This window comes from Mustela lutreola, chromosome 8, assembly GCF_030435805.1.
Source record: "Mustela lutreola isolate mMusLut2 chromosome 8, mMusLut2.pri, whole genome shotgun sequence".
NCBI classification, from domain to species: domain Eukaryota; kingdom Metazoa; phylum Chordata; class Mammalia; order Carnivora; family Mustelidae; genus Mustela; species Mustela lutreola.
This window is the reverse complement of record NC_081297.1, coordinates 74,714,107-74,740,572: the sequence shown is the minus strand read 5'-3', so window position 1 is coordinate 74,740,572 and position 26,466 is coordinate 74,714,107. Positions and strand designations below refer to the sequence as shown.

The 26,466-nt window shown below is 36.6% G+C and overlaps 1 protein-coding gene across 8 annotated transcripts in view; it reads right to left on the bottom strand.

The window, feature by feature from the left end:
* Positions 1-26,466, bottom strand: part of KIF21A (kinesin family member 21A) — a 151,199-nt gene that overhangs the window by 64,033 nt on the left and 60,700 nt on the right. For all 8 annotated transcript variants that reach the window (XM_059185649.1, XM_059185652.1, XM_059185656.1 and 5 more), the window contains exons 2-7: positions 7,735-7,957; positions 7,408-7,590; positions 5,873-6,022; positions 5,023-5,157; positions 4,102-4,269; positions 2,185-2,300 (exon numbers count right to left, since the gene is read on the bottom strand). In XM_059185649.1, the coding sequence (XP_059041632.1) occupies positions 2,185-2,300; positions 4,102-4,269; positions 5,023-5,157; positions 5,873-6,022; positions 7,408-7,590; positions 7,735-7,957 (975 nt within the window). The remainder of the gene's footprint in view (positions 1-2,184; positions 2,301-4,101; positions 4,270-5,022; positions 5,158-5,872; positions 6,023-7,407; positions 7,591-7,734; positions 7,958-26,466) is intronic.

Genomic DNA, 26,466 nt, shown 5'->3' with positions numbered 1-26,466 from the left:
GAACAGGATAGTGAAATGCTTAGTATGCCCAGCTATTCTGTCTGTCAATGAAACAGACATGACGATTGTTAAGTAGCACTTAAACACTAACTGGAAAATATATAAGAACTACAATTAAGGAGCTAATTTATCCACCCTCATAGAAAATTCATGCCTATCAATTTTGGTCTGTAGCCTCCTCGTCTGCTTCCACTGCCACCTTCCCCCAATAATCTCAACACAGCACTCATAGTAACCCTTTTAAAAGGAGTCCCATTCCATCCATCTTCATCTCTTAATAATGCTTATTCATCTCTATTTCCTCATAGTATTAGTCAAAATTCAACACAGGTATCATCTGGTCCAAGAATTCAACCATCAATTTGCCTACTCTTTCTTTTCCTCAAATCCTTCATGTATCTCTTTTTTGTTGATTCTTTATTTTTATTATTATTATTATATTAAAATTTTATAGACCCAAACTCTTAGACCCTAAACTCCTAGAGGATAAGGATCATCAAGTTTTATGCATCAATACACTTTGTGTAACACAATATTGGAATCTAGTAGATTATTAGTAATTGTGATTTGTGTCACAAATACGTAATATTTACTTATTAGAGGTCAGAAAGTTAAAATTAATTCATGAAGAGGTGCCTGGGTGGCTCAGTCAGTACTTCAGCTCAGGTCATTATCTCAGGGTCCTGGGATCAAGCCCCACATCAGGCTCTCTGCTCAGGCTCTAATATCATTTTAGGATGAGATTAGAAAAGGTTTTTTCTGCTGAAGAGCTACTGCTCAGTAAGGAAATAGGTGAGAAACACCTGAGACTATAGCCTATCTGTACTTAGCTGTAGCCAGTCTGAAACTCCGGAGGAATTCAAGACCCACAGTGCTAATATCTTAGATTGTTTATAAGGCAAGAAAACTGAGAAGCATTAAAGTACTCAAAAGTATTAAAACTTGTAAGGGGAGGACATTTATCATCTCTGCTTTATTTTATAGTTAAGAAATAAATATAGGAAAGGACTACAATTCAGCAAACTTGAAAAATTTATATTTGGCTTAAAAAACAAAAATTGGTCTCATTATACTAAGACCAGATTAATATTATTAACAAAATTATCAAAATTCTTTGAATTATAGTTCCTCAAAAAGGAAATCTATAAGTGTGATTATCAGATCATTTTATAGCATCTAATAAACTTTCCAATAAATGCATCAGAACTTTGAAAACAGTATAAATTAGATTCACTGTAATTGTCTATAACTTGTTGCATTACATTGATTGAATTTAAATGCCACAAATATTTCCTCTTATAAAACCAACATACTGATGTTTACCAAAAGGAATGTTATTACCAAAATAATGAGGTTAGCTGATGAAATATATCAGAATGATGCAAAGTATGGAAAAAGAGGAATATTAGTGATATTGGCAAAGTTAATAAACAGCAAACATCCTGTGTTTCACTCAATTGACATTTTTTTTAAAAGTATTTCCACATGAAAAAATGTTAACTTTTAGGAGACTTTGGGGTACCTGGGTGGTTCAGTTGATTAAGCATCTGCCTTTAGCTGAGGTCATAATGCCAAGGTCATGGGATAGAGCCCCTCATCGGGCTCCTTACTCAGCAGGGAGCCTGCTTCTCCCTCTCCCTCTGCCCCTTCCTGCCCCTACCCATGCATGCACACACACACAAACACACACTCACTCTCTCTGTCTGAAATAAATAAACAAAAATCTTTTTTAAAAAAATTAGGAGACTTTGTAAAAAAAAAAATCAATATTTAGTTACTTTGTAATTACTTAGAAGACAGCATTTAGTTTTCAACAGAATTTTATTACACATCTGCCATGTGCTAAGTACTCAAAGCAGAAATTATGATATAGTAGAAAAAGTATATGCTATGAAATTCACTTACAAGCTAAGTGACTTTGAATAAATTACTTAACCTCTCTGGATTTCAAATACCTTATCTGTAAAATAACAACATAACACCTACATAGGGGATGTTATTAAGGATTTTGTGAAATAATCACATACAAAAGGACTCACACTTTTTAGGTACTTAAAAATCATTATTCCTCATTCTATTAATTGGCTTTATAATAAAAACAGTTCTTATAAATCACTTTATAAATTTACTTTAAAATTAATTAAGTGAAGCTCAGGAATATGGAGGATAATCACTTATGCATACCTATTACCCCCAAGGGAATCCTGTAGCAGTCTTGTCAGCTTAGAATCTCTATAGGGAACATGGGTGGCCCTCTTGCTCTTATCTCCCAGTGCACTTATTACATTGCCAAGTGCCAACTAAAAGAGAGAGAGAGAGAGAAGAAAGTAATAAAATTGTAGTAATTATAACACCTTGAAATAAAAAATCTTACAAAGAATAACATGGAGACATGACAGAATTGAGAACATGTTTGGTTTTGTTTCACATTTGTATTTTGACGTATTAAGTACACTTCGAAGTTTCAATGGTAACCACTAAAAACTAACATCACTCAAAATATACCCGTAACTCACAAGTACTTAAACTTCTTTTCAGAGATTTTCTTTAAAAATAGAAATGTGACACCACCTAACCATCCCTAGAATTATCAGAGCATCAGGCTGTATCCTCAGAAAACTGTCAATTCATGTGTCAAATTCTTCTCAACTCAATTAAGAAATAAAACGTTTAGGTAGTTTAACAGATTCATGAAACTTTTTTAGTGCAATATATCTTCCTTATAGAAAAACAAACTCTTCTTTAACCATAATAAAAATATCAGTATGATTTCTCTGAACAAGGTGTTCTTAACACAAGTATAGTTATCTTTACAAATATAATGAATCTATGTGCTATTCATCCAATATTTAAAAAGTAGGCCAAATTACAGAACTCTGGAGTCACTCCTCCTGAGACTCCTATTGTTTTTCCTACCAGAGTGAAGGGACAGCTAGATCTTACCCTGGTCACACTCGCTTTCAGTAATGCAAACAGCTATAACCATGTCTTTGTCAGGACCAGTGGATCCTGCAGAGACCCACATCAGCATCACACTGTGTCTTAGTTCCCCTTCTCCAAAGAAGCTGAAACTCTACCAGATGTATCCCGACATGTTTCAGTGGCCTAAACCAGAAAACAGACTGATGGCTTTTGTTTTTTCCTGACAGCACAAATGGAAATTCCACCGTGATTTTATCTCCTAAGACATTCAGATCAATACACCAAGTATAGGATCCAGGTCACTCCCTTTAACACAACACCGAACCACAGTGTAAACATCAAGATGGAAGTTGCAGTTGGGAAGTCTGGCTCTCTCTACCCAGCCTTGGTTGTTAATTTCCACACCAGGAGTTACAATCCTCTAGGAACAAATACTGGACAATAGTAAAATAGGACCATCTGACTGGCATCCCCAGCTGTAGGCAGGGAGGGAAGGAAGCAAAGCAGAAAACACAGACCCTGATGCTACCTGCATCACAGAAATTTAGGGATGTCATTACTTTCATGCAGGAATAAATGTCTAATTTTATAATGAAAGTCAACAGGAAAAGATTTATTATACAAAAACTTGCCCTGAAACTTTTTCTTCTGTAAACACAAGCCTTATACTAGAAAAAAAGGTGTTTTGCAATCAAAAAATACCACTAGGTGGCATGGTATTAAAATTAACTCCTAATACAGGAAAATTATCGTTTTATAACAATCATTACTTTTAAAAAACTGATTATAATACCCAAAATAAAATGACTGTCAGAAAATATTAGCCAAAAAAATCTACTTTGAAGTCATCCCATGAAATATTTAATATTAAATGATTTTGACAGTGTATTTTTAAAGGTGGGAAGAATTTTTAAAATCATTTCTACTATATATATTATTTTCTGCATATATCATAAAATTTAATCCAACTAAATCTATACACATGTAAAAAACTGCAATGTTTTAAAGAAAAAAAGCCTATAATGTGCTTAACACCTAAATGTATAAGTTTACTCTAACTTTCATTTTTCAGCTCAGCACGTGAAGGATTCCCACTTGGGTATTATATATTACAAAAGGGAAAAGGACACAAGTAATGTTCATATATTCTCAGCACAAAGCTATGGTCTTAAGTCTTACAAGTCCACAATTGATGGAAATGCCTTCTTTTGCTCGCTCGCCTGTAGCTCCAGTACGCTTCAGTCTTTCCGATCCTGCCAGATCAACAAAATGGAACTTTGCAGTCAAGGTTTCAAATTCATTCAGCTGTGACGATTCGGAAATCACCTTATTATCAGTCGCATTTTCCTGCAATTAATAAAAAATATTTTATTAATGTGACACTAAATATCCTCTGATCTCACCTTGTCCTCATTATATGTACATTAAATAAAAGTATATATTAAATACATATAATACTCAAAAATAGGCAAGTAGCCAAATAAATGTAAATGCAAAAAAATTTACTGGCAATTAGAAGCTTAGGCAAAGGTAGAAAGAAGCTTGCCAGTCAGAAACCAGATGTTATCAACTGAGTCTTTGCTTATACTGATGAAGAGAAACCTGTAATGCACAGTCATCAAAAGCAAGGGGTCTTGGATGACAACATCCATCACCACAAAGCCACAGCTTGCTTTCTGGTTGCTGCAGACACATATCCATTTTTATCTCAAAATCTTACATGGTTGGCCAGCCTCAGTTTAAATACAATCAAAGGCATCTCATTAAGAAAAGGAATGAGTAAACTAAATTGGACTTAAATGGATTCTCCTGGGATTTATGTGAATTTTCAGGAAAACGAAGCCTGCAAGTTTAAGAAATGAGAACTAAAGGGTTCCTAGGTGGCTCAGTAGGTCAAACATCTCCCTTTGGCTCAGGTCATGATCCCAGGGTCCTGGGGTCATGTCCCACATCAGGCTCCCTGGTCAGTGGGGAGCCTGTTTCTCCCTCTCCTTCTGCCTGCTGCTCCCTCTGCATATGCTCTCTCTCTGTGTCAAGTAAATTTTAAAAAAAAAAAAAAAATCTTAAAAAAATAAAAGAAATTAGAACTAAAAAACTCACAGCATCTATTTGGGGACACATTCTGGTTTGACACAAATGAATGGTAAAAATGGCATGTGAACGAGAGCTCTGAACATTCATCTGGGTACTAGCAGTAGTCCGGGATAAAGCACCCAGCTTCAAACACTGCATCATCTGGAAAAGGAAAAGAAAGATTTTACTTGAACAATATTTAAACAAGATACTACACAATCAGAAATCTAATCTAATGGCCAAAACCTACCATATGGATATGGGATATGAAAGATGTGGATTTTCATATTATTTTAGTTACAGGCACTTTCTGAGCTGAACTTCTCAGTATAATAGTGCATTATTTTTTTAATAGGAGAAAACACTGAGATTCCATTGTCTGTCAGTTGCTGACATTTGCAACTTCCATTCCAAAACTGTTACAGTAGAACACTTGGGAACAAACTGAGAAACAACTTGAATTACTCGGGCCCTTCTGTATCTTCCCTTGAAATATTTTTCTGTAACTTTTCTTAATAGTTTCCCTTTAGGAACCATGATATACTCCTACATATGTGACAGCAAAAGGAACAAAAGAATTGAGGGCTCATCCTTCACCTTCAATGATCTAAATCTCTTTCTCTAGCTGTGAAAAAAAAACTATACATACATTGCCTTAGATTCTTTTCATGCTATGATAAATGTACTGATTTTATCATAACCCTGACATTGTAAATAATATAATCCTGATATAAAAAATGGGGGAAAAGACAAGATTTTAACTCCATATTATACATAAGGATACAAATTTCATTCTTGATCTTAGGCAAACTATCAGTAAAGCTGATTATTAAATAAAGCCAAATATGTTCTACTTTAACTTTAATATAAATGTCACCTCTGATTCTGTATTCACAGTACGTGTTGTGACTCCCACAGTGTAAATTCCTCCAGTTGAATCTTCATGAATTCTTATATTTGATTTTTTATTTTTTGCATCAATATCACGAGTGGTATCAAATAAATCAAGGACCTCTTCATTATATAGCTATTAAAAAGAAATATGATATTATTATTATATAAATATTATAATATTATAAGAAATCGCCTCATGGCTATTAACATATATTGCATATTATCTTTCAAACATACCTTAAAACATCTTCAAAACAATATATTTCTTTAAAATAACACATGAAAATGAATGATACAATTATTATTACAAATACAAATAAATGCTAGATTTCTTCATAAGAGTAAGAACACTAAATGTCTTAATCATGACTAATGAGTTGAAGACTAAAATGATCTATTAATCATTTGCGAGATAAACAATTATTTATAAATATAAGTAAACTCAGAAATACCAAAATGCAGACAAATCCTAGGCTTAGGGAGGATTTTAAGAATTTTTACTACTTCAGCTAAAAATATTTCCTATTGCCCTACAATCTTTATTAATGTATCTAAAAATTAGTACTTAGTATTTTTCCAAGGTCAGCAATGATATTAGTGTTTCTGTATCAATAGTGGCTAAGATTACACCTTTGAAGAGGATGCATACACCTATTTTTCTATCGATTTGCTTACAGTCACAATGCCTAATTACAACTGGATGGTGAAAGGGAAGGCAGAAGAACACTGTTTCTTTTATTTTTCTACCATCAATTACCTTTCTTTTGGTAAAAAGTACATAGGTTATTCCCAGTTTTTACTAAATTGGGATGTCCATTAAAATGAGCAGTAAGATAATGGATGTTAATTTGAATTAAATTTTCTATTTTCTGCTATATAATGCTGAATAAACTATTTCATCAATGATCAAAATCATTAGCTCAGGCCATCTAGACTAGAACCAGACTAGAATACTCTTTGGACCAAGCACCCAGAATTATAATGTTGCCATCCACCTAACTGCAGTATTGCTCAAGTCCCAGATGTCCTCTTAATTGTATGTCCCTCCCACCAGACTAGACCGCCCTAAATTAATCCAAACCTGCCCCAACCTTTGGACATTACATAAAACACAGGCCTATCCTTGCAGCAATACCAGCTTCTGCAGCCCCATTAGTGCTACGGCCTCAGTCCTATTATTCTGCACATCTTCCCTCCTTCTTAGCTGCTGAGTTCCCAGATCTTCGTGAGCCTGCCTACATTACAACAGTAATTATAAGATGGAGTCTGAAAAAAACAATATTGTTTTACTCTATGAACACTGGTCAAGTCTTTACAATGTTTGATATCAACAAGAATATTTATTACTTATTGTCTATTGTTACTACAACCTATTACCTAAAATTAATTTACTCAAATGTTATTTATTAAGCACTAAGCGCCAAATACTCTACTAGAAACTAGGAGTATAAAACTGTTAAGCGTTATGGTCTTAAGGGAAAGATATAAAGGAAACCAATGACACAATTAGACTATTACCTCTAAGAATTGGGCATTCACTTTAAAATCTGGAGGAGGAAGCCCATTTTTAATTGCAGTGTGCTTCTTCTCTTCAATACTCTTGAAAAGGTGTTTAACAGCACGAGAAATAATCCCCTGTTCTTCCTCGATGATATTAACATCAAATCCTGTTCCCATTGTATATGTTTTGCCAGCTCCAGTCTGAATAAAGAATAGAACAGAGAAAAATGCATGCTTGATATTAATAACATAAGTTCAAGAAACAAAAATAAAAGTGCAAGTGAAATGACACTTCTGAACAGTTACAGCTTCTAAGAAACTAATTTGATTAAGTAAGACACTTACTTGTCCATAGGCAAAAACGGTAGCATTGTATCCTTCAAAACAACCTTCAATTAGTTTTTCTATACATTGAGTGTAGATCTGCTCTTGCTGAGATTCAATGTCAAACACATAATCAAAAGTAAAAGCTTTATCTTTCCCTAGGAAGACCTGAGGTTCTCCCGGTGTGACAGATGTACAAATATGGCATCCTTCAATCTTCTCTTTGGCAAGCTGTGGTCTTATTCTGTGAGAAATAATTAGGAAAAAATAAAATAAAATAAAATGAATGGGGAAAAAAAATCCTGAAAAATAGCACTTGAAAATTCCTAGCCACATCTTTTTAAAACACAAATGTAATCTACTATTGCTTCTTCAGTTGCAAGTTTAAATAAATTAAATTATACTGGGCCAAATTCAGTATGAGTTACTTGGCAATAAAAAAAAATCATGAACAAGAATACAATTAATCTTAAAACTAAATACTTTGTGTATGAATGCTTTTCCACAATTGTAACAAGTTAAAGATTCAGTTAAAATAAATTCTGCCACCAAAATGTTGTTTGTTGCTGTTATTTTTGTTTTAAGTTTCTTCTCTTTATTTTGAAGGAAGATAATAGCCAAAAGTGAGAAATTAAGTACATAATATTTATCTTAATGCCCCTAACTTGCTTTTTTGCAAATTCCTCATCAATGGTTTCCAAACTCATTTAACCATATCCTTCTGTCAGCTTAATATCTTAAAGCACACTCTCACAATATGTAGGCACATGTATTCATTAAAAATGCTATGCACATACTCTACTGATGTGTCCCGTATTATGATATGCACAAAAGCACAAGCTGTAAAGAAGGAAATTAAAAATAAATACAAAGAGATGTTCCAATATTTTCTCTCCAAAACCCAGTGATTCAACAGGCATACCTCTTAGGTGTTCTCTCTCTACTTGGAAGACCACAGCATTATACCCACCTTACACCCAAACCCTTCTACTCCAGATTCTAGGACTTTGCTCTCCTGCTTCTCTTCCTGATTTCAAGGCCTATTTTTATTTATTTTTTAATTTATTTATTTGACAGAGAGAGGGATCACAAGCAGGCAGAGAAGCAGGCAGAGAGAGATGGAGAAGCAGGCTCCCCGCTGAGCAGAGAGCCCAACACAGGGCTTGATCCCAGGACCCTGAGTTCATGACCTGAGCCAAAGGCAGAGGCTTAACCCATTGAGCCACCCAGGTGCCCCTTCAAGGCCTATTTTTAAAGAAGGAAAGTAAATATGGTGATATGTTGCTAATAGAACAAACCCAAACCTGGCCCTATTCTACTTAATCTATAAAAAGAATATCCTGGAGTGCCTGGGTGGCTCAGTCCGTTAAGCATCTGACTCTCGATTTTGTCTCAGGTCATGACCTTGGAATCATTAGATCAAGCCCTGCATATAACCCAGGTTTGAGCCAAGCCCCATGGTCCCATAGGGCTCCATACTTGGCAAGGAGATTCTTTCCCTCTGCCCCGACCCCCCACTGCTTGCACTTGTGCTTGCACACGTGTGCTCTCTCAAATAAATCAATAAAAACGTTAAGAAAAAAAAGGACTATCCTGGATGTACACCTCACTGATTTACAGTACCTAGGTTTTTTAAAAGATTCCTATTGGCCATGAAAAAGGAAAAGCAGTTTAAGGACGAAAGTAAAGATAGCCAGTGACAGAAAACAGAAAATGATAAAGACAGACCAAAGAAAGGATTTTTAAAAGAATCTGGTCCCAGGGCACCTGGGTGGCTCAGTGGGTTAAGCCACTGCCTTCGGCTCAGGTCATGATCTCAGAGTCCTGGGATCGAGTCCCGCATCGGGCTCTCTGCTGCTTCCCTCTCTCTCTCTCTCTGGCTGCCTCTCCATCTACTTGTGATTTCTCTCTGTCAAATTAATAAATAAAATCTTTAAAAAAAAAAAAAAGAATCTGGTCCCAAATTCTTATTATTTGAGATATGAGGTTGTTTGTTCGTTTTTAATGGGGTCAATAGAAGTGGAATGAGTTCATCAATTTATTAGAGATAAAACCAAACCTAAGACCACATTGCCTGACTTTTAACCCTTTCAGATTCATCAGGAAGGAAAGTCAATGGAAGGACAGGAAATATAATACTGAGAAGGGACTGGATTTCTGCAACCCTGGCTATCAAAAATGGAATTCTACACTACCATAAAATTGTGTTAAATAAACAACATATTTATTTATGCCATTTTTTCTTTCCTCTGTGATAATGATACTTTCTTTTTATCAAGTCTTCAGTTAAACTTATTTGTTTTAATGGAACACAGTAAGCAGTGTGGAGCTGGTTAGGTACCATGGAAAGAGCAATAAAGTAGCCATTAGAAGACCCGGGTTTCACTACTCTGTCACCCCACAGCTATCACAGTCTTCCTCAGAGCTCCCACTTTCTCACCTGTGCAAAGAAACCATAATTTCCAAGGTCCTTTTTGATCTAACATTATTTTGACTGCAGGATACTGTATTTTTAAAAGGGGGAAAGGAAAATTATATTTACATACTGTTATAAAAATAGACTGATATCATAACAAATAAAACAAAGGGTTTCTTATAAGAAACCTCAACCATGGACTACAGAAAGAGCTAATGGCAGCAGCAGCTCTGGCTTTCTGGCTCCACGTTTTCTGGATAAGTGAGTGGTCTTTCTCAAAATTAGTATTCTCTTCCTTTCAAACTCCTTCCTTTCAAACTTTCAAACTTTTTCCCTTTCTTACTTCATTCAGTCATGGGGTGGAAACCGGAATAAAATCCCCATCCTCCTTGGGAGAATCACCATTCAGACTGTTGCCAAGCTAGAAACAGGAGAGTCAACCTCAATTACTCCCTCTTCCTTATTCCATCTAATTGATCTCCAAGAGCTACGGTTATCTCTGAAATAGCTCAAGAGCCCACCAATTTCTTTCTTTTCCCATTAACACCATCATTATTTCTTACTTGGATTATTTCGAGTCTCCTCACTAGCCTGCCTGTGTCAATTCTTGCCCACAACAATCCGCTTCATACACTGTGATATCAGTGATATTTGTAAAATATGAAGTTGATCATGTCACTACCTTGCTTAAAATCCCTCAGTACGTCCCTAAATCCCTCTGCAGTCTCTCCTCTGGCCATGCTTCATCTTTGAAATAAAGAATTTTCGGGCGCCTGGGTGGCTCAGTGGGTTAAGCCGCTGCCTTCGGCTCAGGTCATGATCTCAGGGTCCTGAGATCGAGGCCCGCATCGGGCTCTCTGCTCAGCAGGGAGTCTGCTTCCCTCTCTCTCTCTGCCTGCCTCTCCATCTACTTGTGATTTCTCTCTGTCAAATAAATAAATAAAATCTTTTAAAAAAATAAAAAGAAAAAAAGAAATAAAAGAAATAAAGAATTTTTATTGTTGATGGTGGCGGTGATGATGGCTTATTTTTAACCAGTTTTACTAATAAACTATGCTCTCTCTCTCTCTAGCCTCTATACCTTCAAATATACTGCTCTCTTTCCCTGGACAGTCTTCCCCACTCTCTCACTTCCTAATTCCTTTTCCAGCCTGAATATCTCATGTTTACAGTCTGTTTAGATTTCAAAAAGCTCTAGCTAACTCTTTGCATTCCAACATAAAGTCACATCTGAATCCAGGCCTTTCTCTCTTTTACCTCATGCCCCCAGGATTCTGCTCTCTCCCTTCTTTAGAGCTGCACCATGAAGCTTAACAAATCCCACGTAAGAAAGCAGATAAAAATAAACTCAAACTGTCTAAATAAAAATAAGCACTGGGCTACTATCTGAAATCAGTATCTCAGTTTTTAAGGAAATTACTATAACCATGGGCTAACTTATTTGGCTATTAAGATTTCTAATTTCATTTTAACATGACAAAGTAGATGCTATTTGCATTGCAGGTATGACAGCCCATTTTAGAATGCCAGCATCATTCAGAACTTAATCTCCCGACCTCTATTCATCTGATTATTATCCTTGCTAATGGCAAGGAGGGTTGTGTTTGAAGTATGGATCATGTGCAATTCCACCCATTTGCATGGGTGGGGAGAGAGAATGGTTTTACAAACCAGCAAGATGGGTGGAACCCTTTTCAGCTGGATCCAGGCAATGGTAGTTTCCCAACAGGTCTGAGAAACTCCCAACTAGAAGGGGATGGTCTCCTCTATAGGCAGATAATTGGAGATTGATTATATTTTAAAAGCTAGAGATATATTCATTCACCTTTACAATTCACCTTCAAAAATTAGTATTTTTTTAAAGATTTTATTCATTTATTTGACAGACAGAGATCACAAGCAGGCAGAGAGGCAGGTAGAGAGAGAGGGGCAAGCAGGCTCCCTGCTGAGCAGAGAGCCCAATGTGGGGCTTGATCCCAGGACCCTGGGACCACAACTTGAGCCGAAGGCAGAGGCTTTAACCCACTGAGCCACCCAGGCACCCCTCAAAAATTAGTATTTTATTTATTTATTTATAAAAATTAGTATTTTAAACTCTATAATTCCCTAAATTTATACTTAAAAATTCTCACATGAAGTTCTAACCCAAGCCAACTCAACTGCTTTAATAATGTGAAGAATTTGAAATTGACCCAGCTACTAACCTCAATTTCAAAGCTATAATTTGAAATTATATATAGACAAAATATATCAGCCCTTCTGTGAAATAACAAACTAAAAATAGCTCAAAAAATAATAAAAATAAAAATGGAATCTGACATCTATGACTCTAAATATTTTGAAGTACCTTCTTTCTTAGTATTTTTATGTAAAAATAAGAATATTAAATGTATTCACCTAATCCCAACACTAAGAAAGAATCAGTGTTAACATTTTGGCTAACATTAACACTAAGAAATAATAACAAAACCTCACAGATTTTTCAAAATGTGTAATCATGTTAAGTAAATACATTTGAAACTGCTTCCTAAAGAAAAATATTTGTACATAAAACTTATGTCATAAATATTTAGGATAAGATATTTCAATATTTCATAGCAATATTACATGATGAAGGCCAACAATCATGGCCTACAATATAAATTTGCTAATAGAGATGATATCTGTTTAGTTTTTTTAAATGTCACATTAAAAATGAATGTAGGCTGGGTGTGGCCATTATGGAAAACAGTGACAGTTTTGGTGGAGAATGTGCTTTTTTTCTTAGCATAAGGTATAGACTTTTTATCCTTTGAGGGCAACTGATCAATGGGTGGGTCTGAACAGGGAAATCCACCAAGAGCCATACCAAAAAAAAGAAAAGTAATTTGTTGGATCTAGTTTGTAAAGATTGAAGGCTTGCAACAATTTGATTCAAACTGTTCATTATTCAGTTTTAAGATAAATGCTTTCTCCATTTTCTCACATTTAAATCTTTCCTTTGACATATAGTTACTTAGCTCCTAATTTCATACTCTACTGAAACTCTTGGAAAGAGGCGCCAAAGAAACACTTCTCATTTCCAAATAAAGTGGACACTTTTTAGTCTTCATCCTACCTGACCTCTTTTCAGTATTTGACCCTATTTACAACTTGTAGAGGAGGGAAAAAACTTCTTCCCTCTAACCTCTTAGGTTCTACTGGCAGTGGTGCTGTAAATTAGACTGACAAAAGCAGACTAACAAAGGAAAAACAAATAGAAGTTTATTCACATGTATATCATGCATACACATGGGAATACTCAGTGATGAATAATGCAAAGGATAGTTAGAATTTGGACTTACACAGCATAATAACAAAAGGAAAAAGAACTGAGTTTCTAGAACAGCAAATAGTGGGAAGGTAAACTTAAAGAGAAACTAATGGATGATAAATGCTAAAGTTTGTTATGTAGGTTCCTCCATCTCCATTCTAGTGACTAACTTCTGTCCTTCCTGTCTAGAGGGGAGGGGAAACACCTTTACAAATTTATGCCCTGCTTTTAGACAAATAGGAAGAGGGAGAGGTCTTTCCTTGTATCTGCTCTTTTTAAAAATTGCCTTCCATCAAAATAATCCGCATGTCAAAATGGCATATTTGGGGGAGGCATATTTTGCTACCCTTCATACACCATATTTTTCATTTCTTTACCTGCAGTTGGCTTTTGTGAAGTCACTTTTTCCTTTTAACCAATTCTGATTTCTGAACCAATCTTTTCTTTTTAGACCTCATATGCCAACTTGCCTTAAATGTCAGTGTTTCCTCCCCAAAATGTCCTAATCATTTAACATGGTTTCTAACATTTTCCTAATCTGTTTTCTCCTTGTTGTTCCATTTTCAAATCTAGTTACATCTGGCTACACCAAACCATTGATCATTCTTGATCTCTTTATATACTTTCATTCACCATGCCAACACATATGGTTTTCCCTCTGCTTGGAATGCCAAGCCTCCATCTCTCTGCATGGACATGCCTTTGTAATTTTTCAAGACCTAACTCAAACATCTGTACCTTTATAATGCTTTCCCTGACCACCCCAAGCTTGAATTAATCTAAGCAATTTGTACATGGTTTTAGAATAGCAGCTATCAAATTGAATTCTTATTGCTCTACCAGCAAATGATTTCTTTAAGAACAGAGAATAGATCTTATTCAATCATGAAATAAAGTCATTCAACATTTGCTGACTGAATCCTATCTACTGCTCTAGTTAAGTGAGGGCAGGAACCTTCCAATACTAGGCATGGGATTATCCCAATAATCTAACTTTGCTCCATCACTTTACTCTGTTACTAAAAATCTTGATTTTGAACAATTATTCAACCACCCCATGTCTCAATTTTCTAATCTCCAAGATGGGGAGCCTGGATTTAATATTCTTAAGGTCCTTTCTAATTCAAATTCATCCTAGTTATTCCTTTAAGAAAGTAAAATCCTGACTTAAAAGAATTATCAGTAAACAACCCTTTTTTTCCTGTACCCGCCAATAGTTACACCACTTGTACCTTATTTTTTTCCCCCTTATGTTTTATGGTTCCTATCATTCCCTTCAGTCTTTGTAGCAAATGTAACTGTGCCATAGGAACAAGGAACTTTATTTATAAAAACATAACCACAGCTCTTTGCAGTGGCAGTAGCTGGTGAATATTAGGAGAGATTCGGAAACTGACACCCGTAACTTTCCTAAATTGGACCCTGTTTTCTGTTCTCTGCCTTCATAATAATAACCATAACTGGTCTTAGTAAATAAGTATATCAAATAAGCCAAGAGCACTAGTTTCAAGATGTCCTGGATAGGACCAAAAAAAGAAGATAAATATATGGGGGTGGGAGTGGGAGGTTTATAACTGCTATCTGTTCAGCTAGAGTTTTAGTCATCAGACACAAAAAAAATTGAGTTTATTTAAAGTTTGATTCTGCCCCATACTGTTGGAGGAGGCAATCCACTTTGAGCCCTGAGCATCCCTACACATTCTTACTGGATATGCCAAGAATGCAAGTCCCTGACTGCTCTTTTTAAGGATCATTTCTCAAAGTTGCATTTGCTGCAAGCAACCATTAGGGATCATGTCTTCACCTGACAAAGAGCTAGCTTGTTTCTGTTTAAAATAAAATCATTGAATCCTCGAGTCTGGTGTTTCTCAATGCTCCACTGCTTGCATAGCACACATATAATAGGCTTACCTGCATTGCCTCCATAAGAGGAGAATTGGGAAGCAGTTCAAATCATCACGAAGCTTAAATGCTTTATCTCTAACTCAAGAACCTGTGGCTTCTGTCATTATACATGAAACAGTAACAGACTAGCTTGTTAACTTGTAAAGAAGGCAAAATCTCGGGATGCCTGGGTGGCTCAGTTGGTTAAGCGGGTGCCTTCGGCTCAGGTCATGATCCCAGCATCCTGGGATCGAATCCCACATCAGGCTCCTTGCTTGGCGGGGAGCCTGCTTCTCCCTCTGCCTCTGTCTGCCTGTGCTCTCTCTCTCTCTCTCTCTCTCTGACAAATAAATTTTAAAAAAAAAAAAAAGAAGAAGAAGAAGAAGGTAAAATCTCAGCCTCCTCCCAGGTCTTAACACATACTAACTATGACATTTGGCAAGTCACTCTCTAAGCCTGTTTCCTTAACTATAAAATGGTAATACTATGACTACATTATCTATATCACAGAATGTTGAACACATGAGTTATTACGTGGCAATGAAAGTCTATGGAGGTATACAGTGTTACTATGTTACTATTGTTGCTACAGCACCACTTGAAAATTCTCCAAATCAGTTCCTTTATAAGTCACCTTTATCATCTTAATTCTGCTTGAACCTTCTAATATGGTATGCATAATTTATTCTTAGGCTCCCCAAACTATTGCCACATTTTTCAAAACACCCTTTGGATGTCCTGAGACTATAGAACAAACAAATGCAGAATTGTTATGTGAGGAACAGATGTGTAACAGTGAACACTATCCTGGATATATAAGTATACATACAAAGATACAAATATATATTGCCATGCAAAGATCATCAAGCAGAATAATGTTACACCTCCATTTGAAATGAAAAGTCATAACCCTAAAGTTAACCATTTTTCATAGCAATAAATAACCAAGTCTCATTATCCCTCTATTCATACTAACACAGAGTACAGCTGCAACCAAAATGGGAATTTTTATCCCTTTTAGTACTATCATCATTTTTACTATCTCCATATAGCCAATAAAGAAATTTCATTCAGAAAGGAAGAGAATGAAGTTCCTGTGTAACAGGTTCTTTAAAAAGGGGGAAATAGATCATTATGATAGACGTTGTCCTTACTCTTGAATTAAATTTGATTAAATGCTAGTGACAAGAATGTTGACAAATAACTAACCAATGATTTGTAGTTACTGAAGGGATATTGTTTTAAGTACATAAATACATGCCATTATAATTTAAACCCTCCTAGGACTTGTGCAGTCACCAGTGTTTTGTTTTGTTTTTTCCCTAAATTATAAGAGTAGCAATAACACCATTCATTAACCTAAGTTCAAACATTGTGGCAATCAAGCCAGTAATTTTTTTCCTTCAGTATTTTATTTAAATTCAAGTTAGTTAACATATAGTGTAGTATTAGTTTCAGGGGTAGAATTTTGTGATTCATCACTCACATAAAACACACAGTATTCATCACAACAAGTGACCCCCAATGCTCATTACCCATTTAAGTCATCCCCCCACCAGCACCCCTCCAACAACCCTATAGTTAAGAGCCCCTTATAGTTTGCCTTCCTCTGTTTTTATCTTATTGTATTTTTCCTTCCCTTCCCCTATGTTCATGTTTTTTTTTTAAGGTTTTATTTATTTGACAGAGAGAGAGTACAAGCAGAAGGAGCAGCAGAGGGAGAGGGAGAAGCAGGCTTCATGATGAGCTGGGAGCCCGATGTTGGGCTTGATCCCAGAACCCTGAGATCATGACCTAAGCTGAAGACAGACACTTAACCAACTGAGCCACCAAACACCCCATCCTTATGCTCATCTATTTTGTTTCTTAAATTCCACATAGGAGTGAAATCATATGGTATTCCTCTTTCTCTGAGTGACTTTATTTCCCTTAGCATAATACCCTCTAGTTCCATCCAAACCTGTATTTTTAAACACATGTAGTTTTAGTACCTTCCAGACTTTTTCTTACACCCTCATTCTCCTATCCCTCTGTCCCTGTTTAATTAAAGGCAACACAAGAAATAAACCTTTCTTTTACTAGTTGGTCAAGATATTTTTATTTTTCCCCATAAACAGAAAGGAAATAATACACAAATGTCTCCCTTTTTGCATTTGGCTGTTGTTAATCCCTTACTCTGTCAGAATACACTGTTGTCCTTAACCTACAGTTTTGAAAATGTGACAAATTTTCCATTACCTAAATGTCTTTGCAAATGGTCTCTTCTTTTTTTGCTTGAGTTATTCTGATCTCATCCCCATGAGATTGTGGTAGCTCTCCAGTTAACTCAATAATCTGACCTGATTCCCACTTTGTGTAGCTCTTTTACTTACAGCTATCTGTAACTAGCCCACTTGGCACCTTGTTAACATCTTTGTTCTTCTTACACGACACCAATAAATCTGTTCCCTGTTCAGATCCTTTGCCCTTTTCATTCTTGTCAGTATTTGGGATGATCATTATATGGGATTGCTACTTACTAGTGTTCAATTTGCTATCTTACTGTTAATTATATCTTACTAATTTCTTCCCTTCCATTTCTTAAAAATTAGGACAACTGGGACACCTGGGTGGCTCAGTGGGTTAAGCGTCTGCCTACAGCTCAGGTCATGATCTCAGGGTCCTGGGATTGAACAGGACCCCCGATCAGGGATCCCTGCTCAGCAGAGAGCTTGCTTCTCCCTCTCCCTCTGCCTGCAGCCCACCCCCTGCTTGTATGTTTTCTCTCTCTCTCTCTCTGTCAAATAAATAAAAAAAAATCTTTTTAAAAATTTTCATAAAACAATAAAAATCAGTACAACTATCACACAGCCACCACAAATGAGTCACCAGGGTTACTGGTCCCTTTTTTGATTCTCCCCTAGTTCATTCCAGTTAGTAGACAAACATTAAGAAAGAACATACCCAACTTTAATCCTCTATCTTTTGTCCTACAAGAAAAGTTTCTGACACATCATAGGAACCTGTACACCATTTGTGGTCTTGCTGAATCCTTTTCCTAAGAGATCAGCATGGCATAAATAATAAGTAACACAGGTCCACAAAAAGAAATTTCCCTTCCTGAAATGGATCTTTAATTACAGTGATAATTGATGGGAAGAAAGGTATCTCTCTAAGACATTCAAGAAAGAAAAACCTCAGTAATTCCATTAAAGAGATTAATTCTGTAAAAAGCTTAAGAACAATAAAGCACAGCACTGTGTACCTGGGACCAGGAAGTAAACACTTCTATGAAGGGAAGAGACGGAAAGAAGTTCACTTTTAAATCCATTAATGACGAATCACTTTTTAAAATTACTCAGAAATCCCATCCTAATCTGTATAATTAGCTATATATCCTACTGCCTCATCTCTTTGAGGTCCACCTGACTCAAGTTTCTTAGCACTCAGGAACATCAAAAGATACACATTAATGTTCAGTGCTGCGATTCCTAGACTAACCAACTCAGTCTCTGGCTTGCAATGGCACTTAGGAAAACAAAGATTTGTTTCCCTCAAGTAGAGTTCCCTACTGGCTAATAAGGCAAATAAAGGGGGGGGGGGGGAACGATGGGACACTGACTTCTTCTGACTTGCACTCCCATGTCTCATACTTTTTCATCCTCCTGATTCAACTATGGATACCGCACACTGAAAGAAATTCTCTCTTAAGTGAGGAAGCTACTACCTTTCATAGGGGCATGGGGGAAGCATTATATGCCACTTTCTTTGCTAAGAACCAGCCAGATGTTCAGAGAACTGCATTGAAATAGTACACAAGGCTGACCAAAAACAAAAAAAGAAAGAAAGAAAGAAAGAAAGAAAGAAAGAAAGAAAGCAAGCAAGCAAGCAGCCAAATTCTGGATTTAAAGAAAAGTCTAATCCTCTACATCACTGTAATTAATACTTCTAGAAACTCTGGGCTTTCTTGTTTAGCCTCTCTCCCAAAAATAGAAAAACCTCTACTTCAACTGAGGGAGTAAGGAAAAAGGGTATATTAAGTGATGACATGACTCATTCATCTCTTGTCCGAAGTGGCCATCAAATTTCTGTTGTTGCTGATGGCTATACATGGTGGCATGGCTATAACCCAAGACAATCAGAAAACTTCACTGAGTCAACAAATCTCTACCAAATGTCAAACAATGTGTAAAGCAAGGATTTTCAAAACAAAAATAAAGACCTTGAGAAAGGTAGCCATGGGAGAGGGAGGAAAAAAAAAGAACCAGAAGAAAATTAAGTATGTGCTCAGTGGAATATTACATACAAAGGAGAAATGGAATAAAGATTAGTCAGAGGAGAATGGCATAGTTACAGGAAAAGTTTCAGCAGGAAATTATATTTGATTTTGAAAGGTGATTAGAATTTTCCAGGCAGAGAAGAGAGTAAAGGTTAGTTCAGGCAAAGCAAAGGCAAAGATACATGAAGTCCGTTTGTTCCTGGTTGTAACACAGTTCTTTGAGAAGCACCAGGATAATAAAAGTTGCTAGAACTTAGGAATGTTTTATGAATGTTAGGACATCATATAAGTAGGCATCCCAATCAAAACATTATCCTCTAAAATGCACACTGTAGTCTCTGCAAGATGAAAGATGTCATACAAAAGCCATACTAGATCTCTGCCAAAATTCTTTCTGCTTCTTCATCCATTTCCACCATGCCCTGTGCCCCAAGAGACTGAACTTCCATGAGCTACAAAAATGAGCTTCTTTCCGTTAGGTTTCCAGTGGCACCTAGCAGTGAGAGGTACCAGTAAGACATTGTACAGCAGGAACATGGTCAAGGTATTCATTCTCCTGGTTCCTTTCCTGCCAGGTCCTGTCGGTGGGCCATGTTCCTTTACCAAAGGCCACAACTCCCTATCAGGACATCTACATCAGTAGGTTTCTCCCCTACTGTTGCTCATATCAGAGTACTGTCCCTTAGAGTCTCCTCAATGTAGTCCATCCTCCACCATAATTTCCCTAATCATTTTGTCTGAATGTATCATCTGTTTCCTGCCAAGACTCTGACCAATCCCTGAAAATGGCAACAACTTTTTTTATTTTTTTTACTTTTTATTTTTTTTTAAAGATTTTATTTATTTAATTGACAGACAGAGATCACAAGTAAGCAGAGAGACAGGCAGAGAGAAAGGGAGGGGGAAGCAGGCTTCCTGATGAGCAGAGAGCCCGATGCGGGGCTCGATCCCAGAACCCAGGGATCACAACCTGAGCCGAAGGCAGAGGCTTTAACTCACTGAGCCACCCAGGCGCCCCAACAACTTTTTTTTTTTAGTACTACTACTGTGAAACTATCCCCTTCATTCCCAGTCCTGATACCAATATTGACCTAGAATATAAAACCGTCAAGGTCCCTACAATTCTCCAGCCCTTCACAAGCAAGTCACTGATGCAAACTCCTTCCTAGGAAGAGCTGGGGTTTGAGATATATGTAATAGATTTTAAATATGTAACAAATAGTAACTAAGTTTAAAAAGCATTATCTTGGAATTATCTTTGAGAGCTATCTTACAGAATTAGGTTTTTTTTTTTTTTTAAGATTTTATTTATTTATTTATTTATTTATTTATCAGACAGAGAGAGAGAGTGAGTGAGCAAAAGCAGGGGGAGCAGCAGACAGACAGAAAAACAGGCAGAGGGAGAAGCAGGCTCCCCACTGAGCAAGGAATCCAATACAGGACTCAGATCCCAGGCCCCAACCCCAGGATTATGATCTGAGCCAAAGGCAGGCACCTAACCAACTGAGTCACCAGGCGTTCACCAACTTTTTAAAAAAATTTAATCTTACAATTTAAAAGATTTAATTAACACTTCACTTTTGTTTTTAAAACTTGAAGAAAAGGTGGAAGATGACTCAAAGGGTAAGACTGAAGAGAAAAATCAATCTCCGAATCAGAGTTGTGATAACCAGATAGTATTTCAACTCTCATTCTGAGATCATTAAGTTTCTTTTCTCATTATATACCATGCCAGTTATATATAGAATTTTCAAGATTCTTACTAGAAAGTTCTTTCCAAATGAAGCCCTACCTGTTTCTGGGGAAAAGTGGGGATCTCCTTCTACAATTGATAATACTGTATGTATATTCTATGAGATAAACTATATTATGACTATAATGACAGCAATACATCCTCAATTACAATCATCCTAATGGAATGGAAAAAAACTTGTCACTTCAGCTCTGCTTCTTAGAAATAGAAATAATATTTTATTAAGAATAAATGATGTACAAATTAAGATTCTGGTTTGGGGGGACCTGCCTGGCTTAGCTGGTAGAGAATGCAACTCTTGACCTTAGGGTCATAAGTTTGAGCCCCATGTAGGTTCTAAACTAATGAATTTTTTAGTATCAAGAAAAAGTCCAATCACAAACACTAAAATAAGCCATAATTCTGTCATCTCCCAATAAATCCAAAGTGACAGGTCAAAGCCAAGACAAGGAACAGGTATTTTTGTAAGGAAAGTGTAGTAGGTAGAAATTTAATATGATCCCTAGTGATCCCCTAAGTGTGATGGAAACTATGAATATGAAGGGATATCATTTCCAATTCATTTACTAGCTAGTTGATATGGAATTAATCAAAGAGAAATCATCATGGGTGGGTCTGATCTAATCAAGCAGGTGAGCCTTTAAAAGAAGGTCAAACATCAAAGAGACAGGCTCCTGATGGAACAAAGGAAGAAAGCAAATAATCAACTACCTACAGAAAAAGATGCTTTTAGGAGGTGAGCAACCAGACAATTAGCAAGAAAATGAGATCTCAATAGTACAACCACAAAAAACTGAATTCTGCCCCAGCCTGAATGAGCTTAGAAGACATGAGCCCCAAATGAAGACTGTAGCCCTGACACCTTCATTATAGCCTAATTAGACCTGAGCAGAGAATCCAGCTAAGCTGTGATTAGAATCCTGATCCATGAAAACTGACGTATAATAAACATGTGTTATTTTAAGTTGCTAAATCTGTAATAATTTGTTAGCAACAGAACACTAATTAAGAAGGATACCTTAGGACATGAACAGACATTTCTGCAAAGAAGACATCCAGATGGCCAACAGACACATGAAAAAGTGCTCCATATCACTCGGCATCAGGGAAATACAAATCAAAACCACAATGCGAGATCACCTCACACCAGTCAGAATGGCTAAAATCAACAAGTCAGGAAATGACAGATGCTGGAGAGGATGCGGAGAAAGGGGAACCCTCCTACACTGTTGGTGGGAATGCAAGCTGGTGCAACCTCTCTGGAAAACAGCATGGAGGTTCCTCAAAATGTTGAAAATAGAACTGCCCTATGACCCAGCAATTGCACTATTGGGTATTTACCCTAAAGATACAAACGTAGTGATCCAAAGGGGCACGTGTACTTGAATGTTTATAGCAGCAATGTCCACAATAGCCAAACTATGGAAAGAACCTAGATGTCCATCAACAGATGAATGGATCAAGAAGATGTGGTATATATACACAATGGAATACTATGCAGCCATCAAAAGAAATGAAATCTTGCCATTTGTGACAACATGGATGGAACTAGAGCGTATCATGCTTAGCGAAATAAGTCAAGCGGAGAAAGACAACTATCATATGATCTCCCTGATATGAGGAAGTGGTGATGCAACATGGGGGCTTAAGTGGGTACGAGAAGAATAAATGAAAGAAGATGGGATTGGGAGGGAGACAAAACATAAGTGACTCAATCTCACAAAACAAACTGAGGGTTGCTGGGGGGAGGGGGTTTGGGAGAAGGGGGTGGGATTATGGACATTGGGGAGGGTATGTGCTTTGGTGAGTGCTGTGAAGTGTGTAAACCTAGTGATTCACAGACCTGTACCCCTGGGGATAAAAATATATGTTTATAAAAAATAAAAAATTATTAAAAAAAAAAAAAAGAAGGATACCTTATACTCTTTCATACCCTAAATTCTATTGCTTTAGGATCATAATCATTAAAACTACTGCCTATGCTAATTTTAAATTCAGAATAGTCAGATGAGTGACATCCACATATTATAATGATAATAATAAATAAGTCAAAGAGGCCTCACTCATGATACCATTAATCTATCTGCTTTTTGGGAAAAAAATGAACTTACCCCATTTCTAAGTTACAAATCTCCAACTATGTTTCTTTAAGCTTAATTTTTTTACTTCAGAATCTCTGAATCAAATGTTTGACAATATCCTGTATTTCCTATAAGTCTTAAAATAAAAATAAATATGGTAAGTATAAGGAAAAACAATTCCAAATAGAAACATGGTTTCCGGGGCACCTGGGTGGTTCAGTGGGTTAAGCCTCTGCCTTTGGCTCAGGTCATGATCTCAGGGTCCTGGGATCGAGCCCCACATTGGGGTCTTGTGATCTCTCTCTGTGTCAAAAAAATTAATAAAATCTTTAAAAAAAAATGATTTCCTTCCAAGTATAATATTCTCTGACCTTCAATTCAGAAGCAATTATAAGACTAAGGACTTTATATTCTCTTTTTTTCTTTTTATTTAAATTCTACTTAATTATCATATTTATACTACTAGCTTCACAGGTAGAAATTAGTGATTGTCAATTGTATATAACACCCAGCACTCCTTCCATCAAGTGCCCTCCTTAATGCCCATCACCCAATTATTCCATCCCCCACCCACCTCCCCTCTCTATGCTTCTTAGATTATAGTTAACCTGAGTTCTCACAATTTTCTTTCTGTTACATTTTCTACTACGCAATTGGGATACTTTTGTTCTGGTAGTGGCCATTGCTGCCTATGGGCACAAACTACGGCAATGGAGAAAGAGAATAGGTTATGCCCTATGGCAGGCTGAATAATGGTCCAAATTCCCAGAACCTTACATGGTAAAAGGGATTAGAGATGCAATTACATTAAGGATGTTGAAATTATCCTGGATTATTAAAGTGACATGATATAATCACAAGTGCTCTTATAAGAGGCATAAAAAGGGTGATTTGCTACAGTAGAGGAATATCAAAATGATGCAGTGTGGGAAATACTGACCAGTCATTGCTGGTGTTGAACAAGAAGTAAGGGGTAAAAAGCCAAAGAATGTAAGCAACTCGTAGACACTAGAAAAAGCAGAGAGTCTTCCCTTGAGCCTTCAGAAAGAATGCAATCCTACCAAACCATTTTGGTAGGACCATAAGATAATATATATATATTTTTTAAGATTTTATTTTTAAGTAATCTCTACACCCCAACATGGAGCTCAAACTCACAACCCTGAGATCAAGAGTTGTATGCTTCACCCACTGAGCCAGCCAGGCACCCCATTTGTGTTTTTTTCAGCCACTACATTTGTGGTAGTTTATTACAGCAGACACACAAAACTAGTATAGGGCCTTTAGCTTCATATAAAACATATAAAAACACGAGTCATAGTTAGGGTGACCATAAAAATCTTACTGTCCAAACCAGGATACTTTTGAAAGTGAAAGGAGTACAATTAATAATCATACCAGGACAACATTCATAAATTAGGACTGTAGTAGGAAAGCAGATTTATGATCAGCCTAGTCAAGGTACAGTCAAATTATAGGTGTACACTTTGCCTTAAAAATGAAGAAAAGTCTTTTTAAGCATTAATCCATCAAAAAACAGATGGCTTGCCTTAGGAGGTTGGGAGGTACCCACAATGCCTACTAACAACAGATAAAGTAGTACATGTTCTCAAACCTGGTTCATGGGAGAATCACCTGGTATGTTTCAGTGTGTTTATTTATTTTGTTATGTTTTTAATTCACATTGTAAGTCCCATCCAGGACCTACTGAATCAGAATTTCCAAAGAATTTGGAAATTTTGGGCTGGGAGCCCAAACCTTTATTTTCAATTAAATTTCCAAATGATTTTAACACAATGCTTACCTAGCACCAAACTTTGGGAGCAATGATGAGCAGTGATATTTATATTTTATTTGGTAGCAGACAAACCCTCTCACCCTAGGCGTCTCATATACATACGTAATAACGTCATTCCTTCTACCACCGACTTTTCTCCCAAACACAATCTTAGTCTTAAAGCTCAATATCCAGGACGCCTGGGTGGCTCAGTTGGTTAAGCAGCTGCCTTAGGCTTAGGTCATGATCCCAGCGTCCTGGGATCGAGTCCCACATCTGGCTCCTTGCTTAGCAGGGAGCCTGCTTCTCCCTCTGCCTCTGCCTGCCATTCTGTCTGCCTATGCTCGCTCTCTCCCCCTCTCTCTGATAAATAAATAAAATCTTTAAAAAAAAAAAAAGCTCAATATCCAAAACATAAAAAATAAATTCACTCCAAGTAGAGGTACCCCAGGGATTCCTCACCAGTAGGCTCCCCACCCACAATAGCCCATAAGGGCTATGAACTCCATGAACTCCAGGGCTCCTCTGAGAATAGGCCTATGAAAACAAAGTCCCCACATTATTGGAAGTAAGTAGTTTCAAGGTATCCACCATTTTTTATAACTACTCAGAAACAACTGTCTTTTAAAATATATATTCTGAGTTTGTCTCTAATATATTAAGTTTGGCTTTGTCTTCTAACTTCGTAATAAATAGCCTTTCCTGGTTTCAGGTCCTCTGCCTCAGGGTACTTCAAGTTGGTGATTAGGGTGAAGAACCTAACATCACTCTCTTTAAAACATAGCATATTCAGCTCCTTATTTATAAGGCTTTATTTTATAAAGAAAGAGGTAGTTGGGGTTGAAAAAAGTTTGAAAACCTTTGTTATAGAGGAAATTCCTGCATTTAGTGAGATAAACTATATAATCTTAAAGTTCCCTTAAGCATCAGCTCTAAAATTATAAAACTTCATATTGTGATGATTCTAAGAACAATTACAGGTAATCTGATTGCCAGTAAAATAAAAACATGAGTCATACTTGAGAGAGGGCAAGTCTACCAATGTCTCTAAACTTCCAATCACCTGTAATTAAGAAAAAAAAAGACTATAGTCAAAAGAGAAATTTTTATCAGATTCAGCAGATTAGGGTTTTTTTTTTTTTATTAACATATAATGTATTATTTGTTTCAGCGGTACAGGTCTGTGATTCATCAGTCTTACACACTTCACAGCACTCACCATAGCACATACCCTCATCATAGACCATCACCCAGCCACCCCATCCCTCCCACCCCCCTCCACTCCAGCAACC